General features: G+C 29.7%; 1 protein-coding gene across 1 annotated transcript; it reads left to right on the forward strand.

Moving 5' to 3' along the window:
* The first annotated feature begins 1,831 nt into the window (after positions 1-1,831).
* LOC100819291 (probable acyl-activating enzyme 1, peroxisomal) lies at positions 1,832-12,005 on the forward strand. The gene is made up of 2 exons (XM_003538854.5): positions 1,832-2,070; positions 10,447-12,005. Exons 1-2 carry the CDS (start codon positions 1,888-1,890, stop codon positions 11,887-11,889), a joined length of 1,626 nt encoding a protein of 541 aa, XP_003538902.1. The 5' UTR covers positions 1,832-1,887; the 3' UTR covers positions 11,890-12,005.
* Positions 12,006-17,960: the final 5,955 nt, after the last annotated feature.

Genomic DNA, 17,960 nt, shown 5'->3' on the forward strand with positions numbered 1-17,960 from the left:
TCGTGATTTTTTACGTCAAGCAAAGAAGCAAATACATTAAGCTTTTATGTTTTGGAGGCCAAACGCACATTTAATAGCTTAGGTAGCCCACATGACACTCCCACTTTGTCACAAATTAAATATGCTACATCTGATCTAGCCATACATTTGCACACCACCCTTCACCAACTACAACCTTTTTTTCACTCTCTCTCTCTCTGTTTTCTGTATAAATCTTTGAAAACAAATAATAGATAGAAAATAAAGTGACAATTTTGTAATAAAAAGCAAAAACAAAAAAAATAAAAACTGCAAATAAACGACCCCTTAGTTACTTAAACATTGACTTTGTGTTGTAGTGTCCGACCGAACAAGTGAATAAATTCATGTTCATTGTTCAATTTTTACACTTTTTATTGTTTAATTACAATTTTGACATTAACTTTGTGTAACTTTTAGTTTCTTTAAAAATTTAATCAATTAATTTTTTTAAATAGTCCCTCCATTAATGTTTTGTGTAAATTCCTCATTTTTCATTTTCTATTCAAACATTTTTGGGATTTATGGTGAATTTGGAACACGAAACAATTTTAAGTTTAGAGAAATTCAGAATTTGTTTTTAAAAAGTTGAAGGATTTAATAATATGTGAGATTGGGTTTAAAGATATTTTTTTACTTTAAATTTGATGTTTTAATTAATAAGTTTTGAGTAAAAGATGTAAACTTTTATATTTGATCATCAAATAAGAACCTTGATAATTCATACTTTTCACAATAAAATGAATAGAAACTCTATTATTTCTCCATAATAAAGTTTGCTTCTTCAATTTTTTATTTTCTTTTCCAATGACAACAAAAAAAAATTCTATCCCTTTCCTTTCTCTTTCAATACTCTTCTTTCATGGTGGAAAATAGGCAGACGTAACTTTAATATAGCCAGAAATATATTTCTATAAAAAACAATACGTCCTTTAAGACTTTTTACCAAAATCATGTAGTCTCTTAATTTAAGTATTATATATATATATATATAATATTCATTTGATTACCAACCCACATATATTTATCACACGCAGGATCAGATTAATGTAAAGTAGATATTATAGGTCCCATGTAATTCAATATATATGCTCTTCCATGTACTACTATATTAGGCTTCTTCCTAAGATGCATGACAGTGTGACACTTTGTCATTTTTAAAGAAATTTTATTTCTAGCTAACAATATCATTCGTACATGTGCACATGAGTTTGAAAGCAATAAATATTCAGAAACCTATTCATTGATGTATTAAGTTTTGTATTGTGTCAAATGATTTTATAATTATAAAGTTAAAATGAATTTTAAAAGTCATATATATGAATAAATTTAGAAAATTCAATAATTAATCTAAATCTAATCACAAAATTAATTGAATTAACTTTAAATTAAAATCAAATCCAAAACAAATCCAATACTTGTTTATATTTAATTCAAATCACTTTTGATGAACTGGGATTACCTCTAATTAATATATGCCTTTCGAGAGGGAGCTGGTATACGTCAGATGCCAATGATGAGACAAAATTAATTAAAATTAAAATTAGGAACATAATACGGATGAATTAAGTTAGTTAATGGAGCAGATGAATTTGCAGGCGACGAGTAATATTTGTGATATCAGAAGTGCTGATGCATGAATTCTCCATTAATAAAACTTTAATTTGCGTCTTTATCTGGAATTGTCTCACGCTTTCGACACGTTAGATTTAATTGCTTTAATTAATTAATAACAAAAGGCTTCTTTAGTGAACAGGGCAAAAAAAGTAATAATAAATATTAAATATCATTCTTGCAAAAACACTCTGACCTGGAATTCACGAAAACCCAATATATTTAGATCCATTGACGAAACGCGTTAACGTTACGATGAGTGAAGACTTGGTACCATTGTCACCGATCAGTTTCCTAGAAGGGGCAGCCACTAACTACGGTGATAAGATCTCCATCATCTACCATCATAATGTGAGATTTTCATGGAGACAAACCCATGAAAGATGCGTAAAGCTTGCTTCGGCTTTGGTTAACTTAGGGATTTCTCACAACGATATGGTAAGTTTATTTATTTACCTTTGAATTAATCTCCTTGCATATATTGCATGTTATTTAATATATATACATATATATATTGCATGTTTTGCTCTGGCTCTGCACTAAAATATCATGAAAACCATGAACAAATTAAAAAAATAATAATAATCATGAAACCCTTGTCCCTGAGTTTATGCGTTACAATGTTTACCTCACACACATATATATACATAACGAATTGCACGTATGGAATATAAATTTGAAAATACGATCGCAGCCTTGCTAGTTTCATAGAGTTTTCTTTATGCATAGTATTAGACTACTAGGGCTTGGGATAGAAATTGGTAATATATAGAATATCAAGTTCCATCTTGCAGAAATGTTTTCTGCAATTTTTATTCACGAACCATGGCATAACTTCCAAGTTTTTTCCCCATTATATATATATATATATATATTAAAACAATGATTTCATCTTTATAATTTTATCCATTTTCTTAGTTTTCTAGAATAGTCTATTATATACCTATATGATAGAATATATCATAAGATATTTTATCAGTATTGTTAGTCTAACTAATCAGTTTGTATTGATAGAATATATTATCAAAATATATGATAAGATATTTTATCGGTATTCTTAGTCTAGCTAATCAGTTTGTATTTGATAGAATATATTATCATAATATGAGATAAGATATTCTATCATTATCCTTAGTTTATCTTTAAGCTTGTAATCATTTATATAAGCTAATGATGCTTAACAAAAGGGGAGAGAAAAATATTATTTTCCTCATCCCTTGAGCTAACTTTTGGGATTGAGTTAGGCCCAAAATTCACATTCTGAGATGGTATCAGAGCCCTAGCGCCTTCCTTTGACTTTCGCACACAGACCCTAGCGTCGTTCAACCCTTTTCTTTTTCTTCTCCATCACCATGTCTCACTCAAACTCTATCTTTCACATTGCTCTTGTTGTCTCCAACATCAAGAATTATGTCCTAATCATTCTTAAGATGGAAAATGTCCAATACGTGACATAGGCTGAACTTTTCAAACCCCGGTGAGCATTTTTTCTCGTTGTCTCTCTCAAATCTCTTCTTTTACCTTATCTCTCTCAAATCACTTCCCTTACCTTACCTTCCCTTCATCTCTTATTTCTTCTTCTTATCACCGCCATGACGAACAATAAGAGTTCTTTCCATTCGTCTCTTGTGGTTTCCAATATAAGGAACCATATCTCCATCACTCTTGAAATGGAGAATGTCTGTCGAAGAGCTGTCTCGTCGTTCAACTTGTTTTGGGTCTCACAAGTGCATATCGAGGTGTAGGGACGTTAATTCAGCAGAGTGATCATCAACCTCCGTTTTATCAAGCTCAGTCGATGCTCACACTTGAGGAAGCCGGATCGACAATGGTGGCTGTCTCACAACCATTTATGACTCAAATTTCTCTCATTCAGACCAACAACAACGTGGGAAGCCGTTTGGATATCACAAGAATTATGAAGAAAAAAAATTAGTGTCGGTGGTCCTGGGTCCAGTTTGAGACAGTCTTAGTGTTCGTGTTCATCGACCTCTCGCTTCGAGTGTGGGGGTGTGATAGAATATATGATAAGATATTCTATTAGTATTGTTAGCCTAACTAATTAGTTTGTATTTGATAGAATATATTATCAAAATACATGATAAGATATTCTATCGGTATTCTTAGCCTAGCTAATCAGTTTGTATTTGATATAATATATTATCAGAATATAAGATAAGATATTTTATCATTATTCTTAGTTTATCTTTAAGCTTGTAATCCTTTATATAAGCTAATGATGCTTAACGAAAGGGGAGAGAAAAATATTCTTTCTATCATCCCTTGAGCTAACTTTTGGGGTTGAGTTAGGTTTCTCACATTATGCATTCTAAGATGGTATCAGAGCCCCCAAATCCACATTGACTAGAGATAGTGTCAAGATAGAATTTATAAGGTGAAGGCAACCCTCACCCTATGAGCTAGCTTTTGGGGTTGAGTTAGGCCCAAAAACTCACTTCCTAAGATGGTATCAGACCCAGTTTTGATCCTGGGACCACGCTTCCGTTAGTCATTGCTTTGTAGTGACAAACACATACCATTTGTTGTTCACGCCCCGAGCCCAGGAAGTGCTTGGCGTGAGGGGGTGTGTTGGAAATAATCCAAGTCTCACATCGACTAAAAGTAATCTCACATTATAATATATAAGTGAGGGATAACCCTCACCCCTTGAGCTAACTTTTGGGGTTGAGTTAGGCCTCTCACATTATTCATTCTAAGATGGTGTCAGAGCCTTAGCACCTTCCTTTGGCTTTCGCACACAAGCCCTAACACCGTTCAACCCCTTTCTTTTTCTTCTCCATCACCATGTCTCACTCAAACTCTATCTTTCACACTGCTGTTGCTGTCTCCAACATCTAGAATCATATCACAATCATTCTTGAGATGGAAAATGTCCAATACGTGACATGGGTTGAACTTTTCAAACCCCGGTGAGCATTTTCGCTCGCTGTCTCTCTCAAATCTCTTCTTTTACCTTATCTCTCTCAAATCACTTCCTTTACCTTACCTTCACTCCATCTCTTATTTCTTCTTCTTCTCACCGCCATGACGGAAAATAAGAGTTCTTTTCATTCGTCTCTTGCGATTTCCAATATAAGGAACCATATCTCCATCACTCTTGAAATGGAGAATGTCTGTCGAAGAGCTACCTCGTCATTCAACTTGTTTCAGGTCTCACAAGTGCATATCGAGGTGTAGCGACGTTAATTCAACAGAGTGATCATCAACCTCCATTTTATCAGGTTCAGTCGATGCTCACACCTGAGGAAGCCAGATCAGCAATGTTGGCTGCCTCACAATCCATTTATGGCTCAAATTTCTCTCATTCAGACCAACAACAACGTGGGAAGCCGTCTGGATATCACAAGAATTATGAGAAAAAAAAATTAGTGGCGATGGTCCTGGGTCCAATTCGAGACAATCTCAGTGTTCGTGTTTGTTGACCTCTCACTTCAACTGCGGGAGTGTGATAAAATATATGATAAGATATTCTATTAGTATTATGATAATATATTTTATCAAATACAAACTGATTAGTTAGGCTAACAATACTAATAAAATATCTTATCATATATTCTATCACTATATTAGGGAAATATTACTTTTTCAAAAAATGTTAGCGAAGTGAGGAGGACTCTTCCCGTCCTCCTCCCATTTTATTTTTTCAGATACATGGATGTTTAGATCGAATTTTAGACCACGAGCTTGCTTAAGAATTTTAATCTAACTTCTACAATTTAAAATCAGTTTAAAAAGTTGTTACGATTTTCCTATATTGTCAAATAATTTTACTGATTAAGTTTATTATTTAGAATAAAGTTATTGAACTTAATAAAAATCGTTTTGAGTTTTTTGAAATTAGTGTAAAAAAACTAATTTAAATTGAAAATTCTAAGGTAACTTTTAAATAATTTTAATGGGCATAGTATGGAATGTATTCGGATTTCGGCCATTTTCTTCAAAAAGGAAATTATTCTGTAGAAGGAATTGGGACTGCATGAATTTATTTAAACGCGTTTTCATGGAAAACTCGACCATATATACACGCTATGTTCATGTCTGTACTCTGTATATAATTTTGTAATTAATGTTTCGCTGTCCTTATTCTAAGACTTAATTAGCTTCATTGTCATTTTTTTCCATACCCAAATTTACGCCAATGAGCTAGGCACATTGTCAACGTGGACAGTCAATGGTCTTCTCCTATATATAGTCTTTGAAATACCCTATTTTTCAAAGGCATTTGAGTGTTGCTAGGCAATTATCTGAAATGTTTTCTTATACAGTAAGTGTGATGCAATTATTCCAACAAATAAAAATAAAACTAAAATTTGTTACACCAGAATTCCATAAAGTATTATATATAATGCATGTATTCATTATAATGTTTACTGTCTCATTTAAACACATTCTAAAATATGAATGTTTTACTTCAAGATAAATGAGTCATTATTTAAATAAACTAAATGCTAATAATAATACACCTGTTTAAAGGCGAGGTTAATTATTTGTACTTCTATTTATATTCATAAGAATTAATTAAAAAACATAATTATCAAAATTTAAATTATAAATATCAAAGCATAAAAACAAAATTTTGACTTATTAAAAACGCAATGAAATAATTAAATTTTCAATAATTTTAAAATATAATTAAATAAAAAAACCAATAAGCCTATCCTTTGCTTAATTCTTAAGAATAAAATTGTTCGATAACCTCGTGATCATACATACACTCATTTCCCAGTTTTCTTTTGCCCTCTGCACTGTACATGTAATGGTTTTTATTTAATTTTTTTATAAAACATTTATTTGCATTATATAAAATAATATTGGGTCAATAAAATAACTCTAAGTACACTTTATCCTTAGCCTCATGTCATTACATTACATAAGTTTATTAAGTTATAAAAGTTTTCTTAGTGTTTTAGAATTTTTATTTTATATATATATATATATATATATATATATATATATATATATATGGGACATATCAGATGTGACATGAGTGTTTTATTATGAGAGATAAAAAGATTAAATAAGAATCCTTATATCAAAATAAAAAGTTAAGATTTAATTGGTAATATTAAATGGACGTGTTATTCTACATGATAAAACTTTATTAAACTTTATAAAATGTTATTACATTTTTATACAAAACTGTATTTGTTCATTTTTAAAAAAGTCAAGTATACTTACTCTTTACTCATGAGTCATGTCATTAGAATACATTTCAACGAATGAGTTTAGGCCGATGTGATCCATTTTGTTATCACTAAACAATGTCATTACATTACATAAGTTTATTTTATTTAATAAATATTAAATTATAAAACATAAGTTTTGTTTTATATGTAAAAAATATTATATAAGTAGTGTTTTACAAAAAAAAAAATGGTATTCTGTTCAATTTTAAAAAAGACGTTATGTACACTTTACTCTTTACACATGCCATCATATCACATAAGGTTGTATTGGAAGAAAATTTCACTAAACTTATATAGAATTATTGTTTTTTTTTTTGTATAAAATGGTATTTGTTTAATTAAAAAAAGTCCATATTTTCTTCTGTACGCATCATCGCCATAAATGAGGTTGTTTTTTGCAATTAAAAATTATTAGACTTTACAAAACATTTATCGTGTTTTATATTACAGCATAGTATCTATTTAATCTAAAAAGTCAGGTATCTCTATATATAGTATTAAACTCTTCACATGTCATCATATAATGCATATATGCATAAGTTTTTCCTATGTCATAAAAATTTATAAATCATTTTAAAACATTTATTTCGTTTATTTTTAAATTATAATGTTCAGTTTAAAAAATTGAATTATAAGGTATTTATATTATTGACTTCTATATATACAAAAATAGTAATTATTTAATCCAAAACGTCAAATACACTTTAGTCTGTGCACATCTCGTCATATTACATTAGTTTGTCTTGTATAATAAAATTTTAGTAACCTTATTAAACATGTATTGCAATGATATAAAAAAAAATAGTAAAGATAGAATATGAAATGATTATACATGAGAAGATATTGGTGTAATATTAATTGAAAAAAATGAGAGAATATTGGTTAATGTGATTTGAACACATAATTAAATTAAAGAAGGTACAATGAAAATACTAGTAAAGATGGTAGATAATACGACTTTTAGTCCTGTAAATAAGGAGACAGAGAGAGAGAAACTAGTGAAGAAGAAAATTGAGAAGTTTTTATCAATTTCTTTTTTTTTTTTTTGAGAAAAGTTGTTACTTGTTAAGAAGAATCTTATGATAAATAATATATAAAAATTTAATTTTAAACCAAATTGAATGGTGTTGTATAATTTATTTAACCGGTCTCATCTAATAAATTAAATATAACTTTCGTCCTTGTGTTGTCCCATTAGTACTTGTTCATACCAAAAAACTATGTATGTTTTATATGTTATCCCATTACATAAGTTTGACGTGTATAATAGTTTTGAATAAATTTTAAAATATTTAATTGCGTTCCTGATAAAATAAAATAAAAAAGTATTCATTGAATTCAAAACAGGTACACTTTACCTTCTACATACAGTTATATTACAAAAATTTACTCTATTTAATAATTTTATTTTAAAAAAAAAAATTCAATAATCTTTTTAGTGAATGCATGTTATAAAACATTGGAAAAATATAACTGTGCAAGACAAACTCACCACCCGCTCGTATTACGGATTATTTATTTTAAAATTATTTTTTCAAAGAAATTTAAAAATTGTTGATTTTTATGTATTTTGAAAAGCAAAAAATAAATATTGTTGAAAAAAATGTTATTTTATAAATATACATTTTGAAATATACAGTAAAAAATGAAGATACACTTGTTCTCCCCGCATCTAAAGCAAATAAGTAATGGAGTAATATTTTATTTACATCCTAATCGTATAAATACCCCCATCGACATTCATGAAACTAGCTATTTAGTACGTGACAACTCACGAAAATGAAATAATTATTTGTTAAATCATGACCACATAATTAATCAAAGTGAAAATGCGATAAAAAAATGTTTCCAATAAAATATCTATTCGACAGAATTGTCATATTTTGTGTATAATATATTTTTTTACTATTTGTTTTTTATCATCTAATTAATTTATCACATTTATATATTTTTCTTTTTCTTTCTGATCATCTACTAATATGCGATGCCCATACATTATCTCCTTAAATAATGTAATCATGTAAAGCATGCACTTTGCACTGAGTCAATGAGGGGAAAAATAAATTAAAATGACAAACTAACCTTAGTTAGTAAGTGGACGTGCTATATGCGTACTTTCATTTTTGTCTTTTACATGTCATTGTGTTGTAATAAAAAAACATATACAGTAACATGACAGGTAAGATTGCACATGACAATTTCCTGTCGATCTAGTCAGGATTCACAATGATATTAACCTGTTCACACGGATTTATTCCTTCTTTGATAGATAACAAGAAATTAGTACAAAGAATGTATGAAAATAATTGAGTAAATTGCACGTAATCTTAGATTTATCTTTATTACATCTGATATATTTTTCGGTTGTTGAATCGTACAGAAAACTTGTTAATTTTTAAGAATTTTCTTGCCATCCTATTCTTAGGCGTAAATCCCTTATATCAACTCTCCTCTTTGATGTACAAAGAGTTACAACAACTCCCTTAGAAAATCTCAAAGTAATATATAAAAAAAAAATAGAAGGACATCATATGTAATAATAGCGAACCTATAGGGGAGTCTAGACAAAAATAATTTACTCAATTTTTTTTTCATAATTTACTTAAAATAATTTGGTGTAGTTAAAAGATGAAAAAAAGATCAAATATTTTTTAAAATGATGGGATTTATTGCATTATTTTTTTAATCTATTTTTATTCTTTTTAATCTCTCTTCAATTTTTTTTATTTTTTATTTATTTTTCACCTATTTGCATTCGTTTTTTAAATTATTATATCTCTCTATTTGTAGAAAAAGACTACCTACTAGGGTAGGGTTGGAAGAATAATAAGAGGTTTAAATGATTTTTTATGTTTTATAATCATTTTTATTACAGTACTTATTCTATCTTAATTATATTCCTTTCTCTTTTCTCTATATATACATTCTTACATCGTAAGAATTTATTAAAACGTATGCAAACTACCATTCTTCTTCAATGTGAATTGCCTGAAATTGGAGATAAAAGACAGCTAATTAAATCTCCACCTATAATTTTATTTTTCAACTTTTTACAAAATTAATAAAATATAAGAAAAAAAATTACAACCCTTAGAGGCTGCATGATGGCTGATTCCTTATGGACTGAGTGTAATGACATCAGTAACACGTTTCCAATTTTTAATCTCTATAATGCCAATTTTTTTAATTGTCTCTATATTATAACTGGTTTCCCATCCCTTATGACAGCACCACCTTATGTACCCCGTCCCTCCCCACTTTGAATATTACTAACATATTCTTTTGTCGGTACAAAATATTATAAACATAAACATTTGATAACAACATGTATTTTTAAAATTCATTTTGTCTAATGAATTGATATTTAAGTCTGGAGTCTCATCATCACATGAAATAATTTATCCTTGAAATTTAAAGAATTTTGACTTTATTCGGTCAAATACTTTTGCAGTTTAACATTAGCTTACAAATTTATTGGTTTATTTTCGACTTGAACTCGTACTTATTTTAGTTTAGAAGCAGATTAAACATGAAATTAACCATTTATACAAACAAAAAAAAATGTTATGCTCATCAGACTTCGATTTTCTTTGATAAATACAAACAGGTTACAGCATTGGCACCAAATATTCCAGCACTGTACGAGCTTCATTTTGGTGTTCCTATGGCAGGGGGTGTTCTTTCTGCTCTCAATACCCAATTGGATGTAACAACATTGGCTCTACTTTTGGAACAACTAGAGCCATGCAAAATCATGTTTGTGGATTACCAATTAATTGATTCTGCTCTCAAAGCATGTGAAATTCTCTCCCACAGAAAATGCAAGCCACCCATCATTGTCCTAATACCAAATTATGACCAAGAACAATCTTTCTTAGCGAAGAATATCCCACCAGGTACCTTAAACTACAATGAACTAATTGCAATTGGAAAAAAAGATTTTGAGGCTTTAAAACCAAACAATGAATGCAATCCCATATCAGTGAACTACACATCAGGCTCCACGGGGATTCTTCCAAAAGGGGTTGTTTATAGTCATAGAAGTGCTTATCTCAATTCACTAGCAGCAATTGCTCGTTTTGAGATGAAACAATTGCCAGTGTTCCTATGGACAGTTGACATGTTTCGTTGCAATGGATGGTGCTTCCCTTGGGCAATGTCTGCTATTGGTGGCACCAACATTTGCCTAAGGAATGTCTCAGCAAAAGGCATATATGATGCAATTTATCTTTATAAGGTGACACAGTTTTGTGGTGCACCTACCCTTCTGGACATGATTGCAAATGCATCACCTAGTGACCAGAGGCCTCTGCCTCATAGGGTGAATGTCACAGTTGCTGGTGTGTTACCACCTTTTCATGTTCTTAACAAGGTGTCACAACTTGGATTTGATGTGAACATTGGATATGGCATGACAGAGACTTTAGGTCCTGTGATTGTAAGACCATGGAACCCCAATTCGGATGGCGAACACACAAAGCTGAATTATGGTGTTTCGGAGTTTAGGCAAGATGTTGATGTGAAGGATCCTGAAACTGGTGAAAGTACTCCTCATGATGGGAAAACCATAGGTGAAATCATGTTCAAAGGGAATGCTTTGATGCTGGGGTACCTTAAGAATTCACAAGCAAATGATAAGGCTTTTAGGGGTGGATGGTATAGGACTGGAGACCTTGCTGTTAGAGAACCAAATGGTTCTATAACTATGAAGGATAGAGCAAAGGATGTCATATATTCTAAGGGAGAGGTTGTGAGTTCACTAGAGGTGGAAGCAGTGTTGTTGAATCATCCAAAGGTTTTGAAAGCTGCTGTTGTTGGGAGATGTGATGAATGCTTGGTGGAATCTCTATGTGCAATTGTCAAATTGAAAGATGGATGTAGTGCCACTGTTGAAGAAATTATCAAGTTCTGTGAAGATCATTTGGCTACTCACATGGTTCCTAGTACCGTGGTATTTGGAGATTTACCTGTTAATTCAACTGGGAAGGTTCAGAAATTTCGCATCAGGGAGAAGATCAAAGGCAGTGAGTGGTATGACTCAAAGAATTAGGTTGTGCTTTGTAGGATTTTATAAATAAAGATGTGAATGAAAATTTGCAAATGTAATCATCTATTAATCTTGAACTCATTTGTTACTTTATTCTAAACGCATGACTTTCCCGAAGACATCTACCGCCAGTGTGTTTTGAACGTTGCATTTTCTTTTTAATAAGCGTTTAGGAGTGCAAAAATTGAGTGTTTCAAACGTAAGGAAAAGGGTTACAAAGTTTCATCCAGATCGTATACTCTAATTATAACTTTGAAGTGTGGCGATTTTAGCATGGTGGATCTGAATTTGTAGCAGGACAACAGATTTTTTCACTAGGTCTGTTAGATCTTACCCAAAAGGCATAACATCTAATTGGTCCTTCAATGTAACATTTTTACCATCAAAGTAGTCCTTTTAAAGACATCAATTTTATCTTTAAAATACAAAACTGATGATATTCATTATCATTGAAGAACCAACTTCGTAGGACTCACGTGTTCAAGTATTGGTAGTAATACCTTAATATGGGAACAGACATTTGATTTTTATCATTATAATAAACACAAAGTGTGGTTATATCATTATGGACTAATCTTCTTCAAAAATCAAAACACGGAGATACAAATGCATTTGTCCTTAACTTGTATCTTGCTGCTCCCAGTCTTATTTTCTACGTTATCCTCCTCTGTCTCTCTCTCTCTGGGATAGAAGAATGTGATTTGTTTATTTTCTTTAATTCTTTCTCTCTTGAACAGAAATTATTTTCAAGTAAAAAGGAAGATTCTCTTCTAGTAATAACAATTCAGAGTATATTTTGCAACAGGTTAATCAGTTAACAAAGATATAATGCAGCAGGTTATCAAATACAATTTTTGCATAGAAAACACACAACATTAAGCCGAAACACATCTATTCCAAAGTTGTAACATCCGTTAAGATTTCTATTTTTTTAAATGAAGTTGTAAATTTTTTACTACTTTAGTTAATTTTTTTTTTAATTTATGATTTCTAAGTTGTCATATTTTTTTTACTTTATAGTTATAAAGGATTTTTTTTTTTGTTTTTATGACTTTAAAGTTAGTTTTTTATTCTTTTTATTTAGAAGTCATATTTAGTTACGACTTCTAATTTTTTTTGTTTTACATAATTTTTTAAAAAAATTGTAAATAATTTTTTAATTTAATTATTTAATAAATATATATTTTTTACTTTTTTAGTTTATTTAATATTTTGTATATATTTTTAATATAATTTTATTTAATATTTTATATATTTTGATAATATTATTGTTCATCATTACATATTCAAATGCATAACATGAGTCATGAGAATGAGAAAAAAGATGATGACAACAACAATAACAACAATAACCATATTTTTCAACAACAACAAACAATTATACGTGATCATTCTAAAAAAAAAGAAAAAGAAAGAAATCTTAAAACAAGAGAACAACAATCACTCACAAATAATAAGATGAGAGACATGTGACATATATTTAGAAGAATTTATTGTAGGATATCATCCCACAATTAATATTTTTGTTAAAAGAAGATGTAATTTTCATTTAAATTTAAGAATTTTGCATAATTTTTTTCATTTATAAAACAAATAAAATTCCTTAACATTACTAAAAAATATACAATATTAAATATACAAAATAAAGTAAATAAAACAATATTAAAAATATATAAAATATTAAATAAAACCATATAAAAAGTATATACATAACTAAAAAATTAAAATATATATATTAAATAATTATATTTAAAAAATTATTTACAAATTTAAAAAAAAATGAGGTAAAAAAAATTAGAAGGTATAAATAAATATACGACTTCTAAATGAAAAAAATAAAAAACTAACGACCTTAAAGTCGTAAAAAAAGACTTTTATGACTTAGAAGTCTTAATTAAAAATATTAACTGAGGTGATAAAAAAAATTTACTACTTTAATTAAAAAAATAAAAATCATAATAAATATTATGACTTTTAACTCAAAAGTTGTAACCCTTATAATAAATACAATCTACTTCAACAGGAGTAATAATTCAAGAACAACCCCAATGCATAATTCCAAACAAAAATTGGCCCACACCTCTTGTATGTTACTTTGTGTAAACTTTATGGTACATCTTATTTTCAACATAATTTTCAATTTTTATGATTATTTTTAGTTCGATCAATAGTTAAATTTTATAATTTTGATGTAAGTCAATCTAATAAAATAAATTTCACATATCAAATCAGTGAAACAAGTTTCAAAATCATCCATAAAATAAAAAAAATATTTACCATTTTGAAAGGAAAACATATTATCGCAAATTTTAAAGATAAACGGCCAAATCTTTTAAACGATAAATGATTAAAACGGATTTTAACAGAAATATAAAGGAGAAAAGTGTGTGTGTGTATATATATATATATATATTAGTTAAAAATAAATAAAGAAGTGTGTACCCAAAAAAAATAAAGAAGTCGAGATTCATTTTTGTTATGTTACTATTACGGGCTACACAACATAAGTCTCATTTCCAATGTTTTCAATAGCAAAAACACCATCTGAGGAAGAGAATGTAACAATGAAGGTAGTGAGTGGTAAGTGCTCAGGTTCAAGAACAGCCTCATCGTCGTCTAGTCACAGTTTTTGTCGGGCCAAAGAATGTGGGGAGGGACTTGAGCATGGCCAAGAGTTACAACCGCCGTCAGAAGGTTTGTGAGAGACATGCTAAGGCTCGTGTCGTTTTAGTTTCTAGCATTCGTCAGAGGTTCTGCCAACAATGTAGCAAGTATTTATCCTACTATACATTTTGTTTAATAATTACAGAGTCCAAGATTTTCATGTTTACTTCATTTTTTTTGTGTGAGATTGTAATTTATGGTGAGTTTTTCTTTGTTGCTGATGAATATTGGATTGGCTATTATAATGTTTTCCATGTTAGTGTCTAGTTCTCTGCAGGGGCTTAATGTTAATTAAAGCTGGGATAAAATCTTATTTTTTTTGGATTAAATGGCACGCAGGTTCCATGAACTTGTTGAGTTTGAAGACACCAAAAGAAGTTGCAGGAAACATTGGCTGAGCATAATGAACGTAGAAGAAAAGCTCGTAGAAACATATCAGCATCAGTCACACCCATCTCAAGTGACTAACAGCTCGTTACCACTTCTAGAGTTGTTCTGATCGATACGAAGGGCTAATTTGACTATGGATACTAAAAAAGGTTGTTTAATTTGAAAGGATGCTGACTGACTGTGTATGAAGAAAAGCAAAAAAATGAATTTGTCTTCGTACTTCTCTAGAATTCTATAGCTCTTTGATTATATCCAACCACCATATGTGAGCTAGCTCCTCTAAAATTACATTTTACAATGTTTTGAGGCTTTAATTTCTTGGAAAACGTTTATGTTGTACTACTAATTTTAAACATTTATGTGTAATTGAATTAGAATATGCAAAACTTTAACTTCTGCATGCATGGAAGTTTATTAGGCTATGTTTGACACTCAAAAGGAAAAAGATAAAGATTCTAATAAATTTTTCAAGAACTTTATAAGAAAAAATATTATTTTTTCTATAAATTAAAATTGTTTATACACAAGTTAATTTATAGAAGATTTTTTCGTTTAGTTTTTTTTCAATAAATTATTTTAACTTGTGAGAAAAGGTTAATTTAATTATTTAATTATTTTTTCTATAAGTATTTATTGAGAACTTTTATCTAAATACGACCAAAATAGATTGTGATACTAGCTTCTATTGTTGATACCTCACTCTATTTGGTCCTTAAAGTTGACCCCTGAAAAGGCTCATTCCTATATATGTGCATGTCTCTTTAATGTCATGACGAGGTTATGTTCCATCATACACGTGTTCAACTTTGTAATAAGACCATTATTCTAAAACATCGTTGAAGTCTTTAGAGGCATGCCTATTCGGCTAATAACCTCAAGTCACTTAATAGTTTTGCTACTACAAAATATATATATATGTATTATCAGCATTGTCCGAAAATTGACACTGACTGATGAAAGTGATCGCTAAATAAGGTTTTAGTGTCAGCTATGACTAATGCAATTTACATAGAAGCAAAACTTTGCGTCAATCACCTTGTGGTAGACACTAAAATTAGTGGTTCTAAAGTTTACGTTCAATCATTTAAAAATATACGTGTATATAATATAACTAGCAGCAGCTGATTAAGTAATAGTCTTGTATCATTTAATTAAATAATATAGGATTTGAATCTTAATCTTCAATATGAAATAAATCATATTGAATCCAAAGATATATTTAAAGACCATGATTGCTGGAAAGAAAACTTTCTCTGTTTGATTTGCTAGTTTGGGTATTCTTGAATCTTGGTTGATTATAGATATATTGGTGCGAAAATGATTGGGTTGTGTTATAAATTTTTTGAATGAAATGGAAATTAATGGAATGTTGGTGAGTTTAATTCACGTGCGATTGTGAAATTTTTGTTTCTTTTCCTGTATTGGTCAGAGAGAGATGGAATTGGTTATGTTTTGTGCTTCAATTTGTGGTTGTTTTGTTGAAAAACTTCAAGGTAGGATTATGGGAACAATACGTGAATAGCCATGTTAATATTTTGAGTGAGAACGTGAAGCAAGCAAGGGACATCTCAGTGGGAAGAAGACAATGGATGAAGTTACTGTGCAATTTGAGGGTTGGGCCTTATTGGGCTAGCGAGTGAGAAAAAACAAACTGCAGTGAACCAAGCGTTTGGGCTGAAAATAAGAGAAAAAATCCACTAACTCAATTAACTGAAAAATAAAAATGAAGGCAAGAGCCTTCTTTTATATTTGGATTGTATCAAACTCAAATAATCTATAATTATTAATATTTTCTAAACAGTTTTATTTTCCATCAGTTTATTCTTTTTTTCAATAACTGTCTCACTAATTTTTAGTTAGTTATTTCCTTTCCTTACTTTTTTTTTTAACTTTTAAACCTTTTTCTTTATTTTATTTAAAATATATAGAGAGGCACGGATCCCCTAGAAATAATAATAATAATAATAATAAAAACAACAATTAATAATAATAATAACTACATTAATAAGCAACACAGATGAAGTCAACAGTTCAATCATACGTTAAAGATATTCAATATCCTTGAAGAGCCAATTTGATAGGACTCACATGTTCAAATCTTGGTAGAAATACCTTAATATAGCAACAGATATCAGATTTTTATCATTGCAAGAAAAACAAAAGGTGAGGGTATCTCAATATGGACCAAGCTTCTTCAAAAAATGGACATACAAAAGCATTTGCCCTTAGCTTTTATGTTGCTGCTCCTAGTCTTATTTTCTACATCGCCCTCCTCTGTTAGTGTCTCACTCTCCTCCCTCGGTATGGGATACTGGGATTAAAGAATGTGATTTGTTTATTTTCTTCACTTCCTTCTTTCTCTGTTGAACAATAATCATTTTCGAGTCCTGTTTGTATGCATGAACACATGAATTTGAACATCCTAGTTAAAAGGAATTTTCTCTTCTAGTAAAAACAATTCAGAGTATATATTTTGTAACAGATTAATCATGGTATGCTTGGAAAAAAGTTAGAAAATGCTAAACGTGGATCCCCTACGCTATTAAATAGTTGCTTTTGCATCACTTTTGATGTGATTTTGCTCTAAACATGGATCTCAGATGTGGAACCAAACACGCATTCAGTTAATTCCATATCCGAAAAAGAAGATATAATGCAGCTATCGTGTTATTTTTTTAATTGCATTTATATGGATGGTTGAACTCTTCACACAGGGAGGAAATTTTTTGTTTAAACGGGTAGTGGAAAGTATAATGCAGCAGGTTTATCACCTAGAATTTTTTGTTGAGAAAAGTATAACACGCATCACAACATCAAACAGAAACACACGTTTGGAACCATTTCTTGTCTAGGCTACTTGTTTGAATTACAAGCTGGAATATAAGACCCCAGAGTTGCATCCTGTATATTGAAATAAAGAATAGAATAAGGATAAAGGATTTTATAAAATAAGGATCAATTGAAACCACGTTTGGAACTTAAGAATGCATAGAAAAAAAAAATTGAAAACTATACACTGT

The sequence above is a fragment of the Glycine max genome, chromosome 11, assembly GCF_000004515.6.
Source record: "Glycine max cultivar Williams 82 chromosome 11, Glycine_max_v4.0, whole genome shotgun sequence".
Taxonomy (NCBI): Eukaryota; Viridiplantae; Streptophyta; class Magnoliopsida; order Fabales; family Fabaceae; genus Glycine; species Glycine max.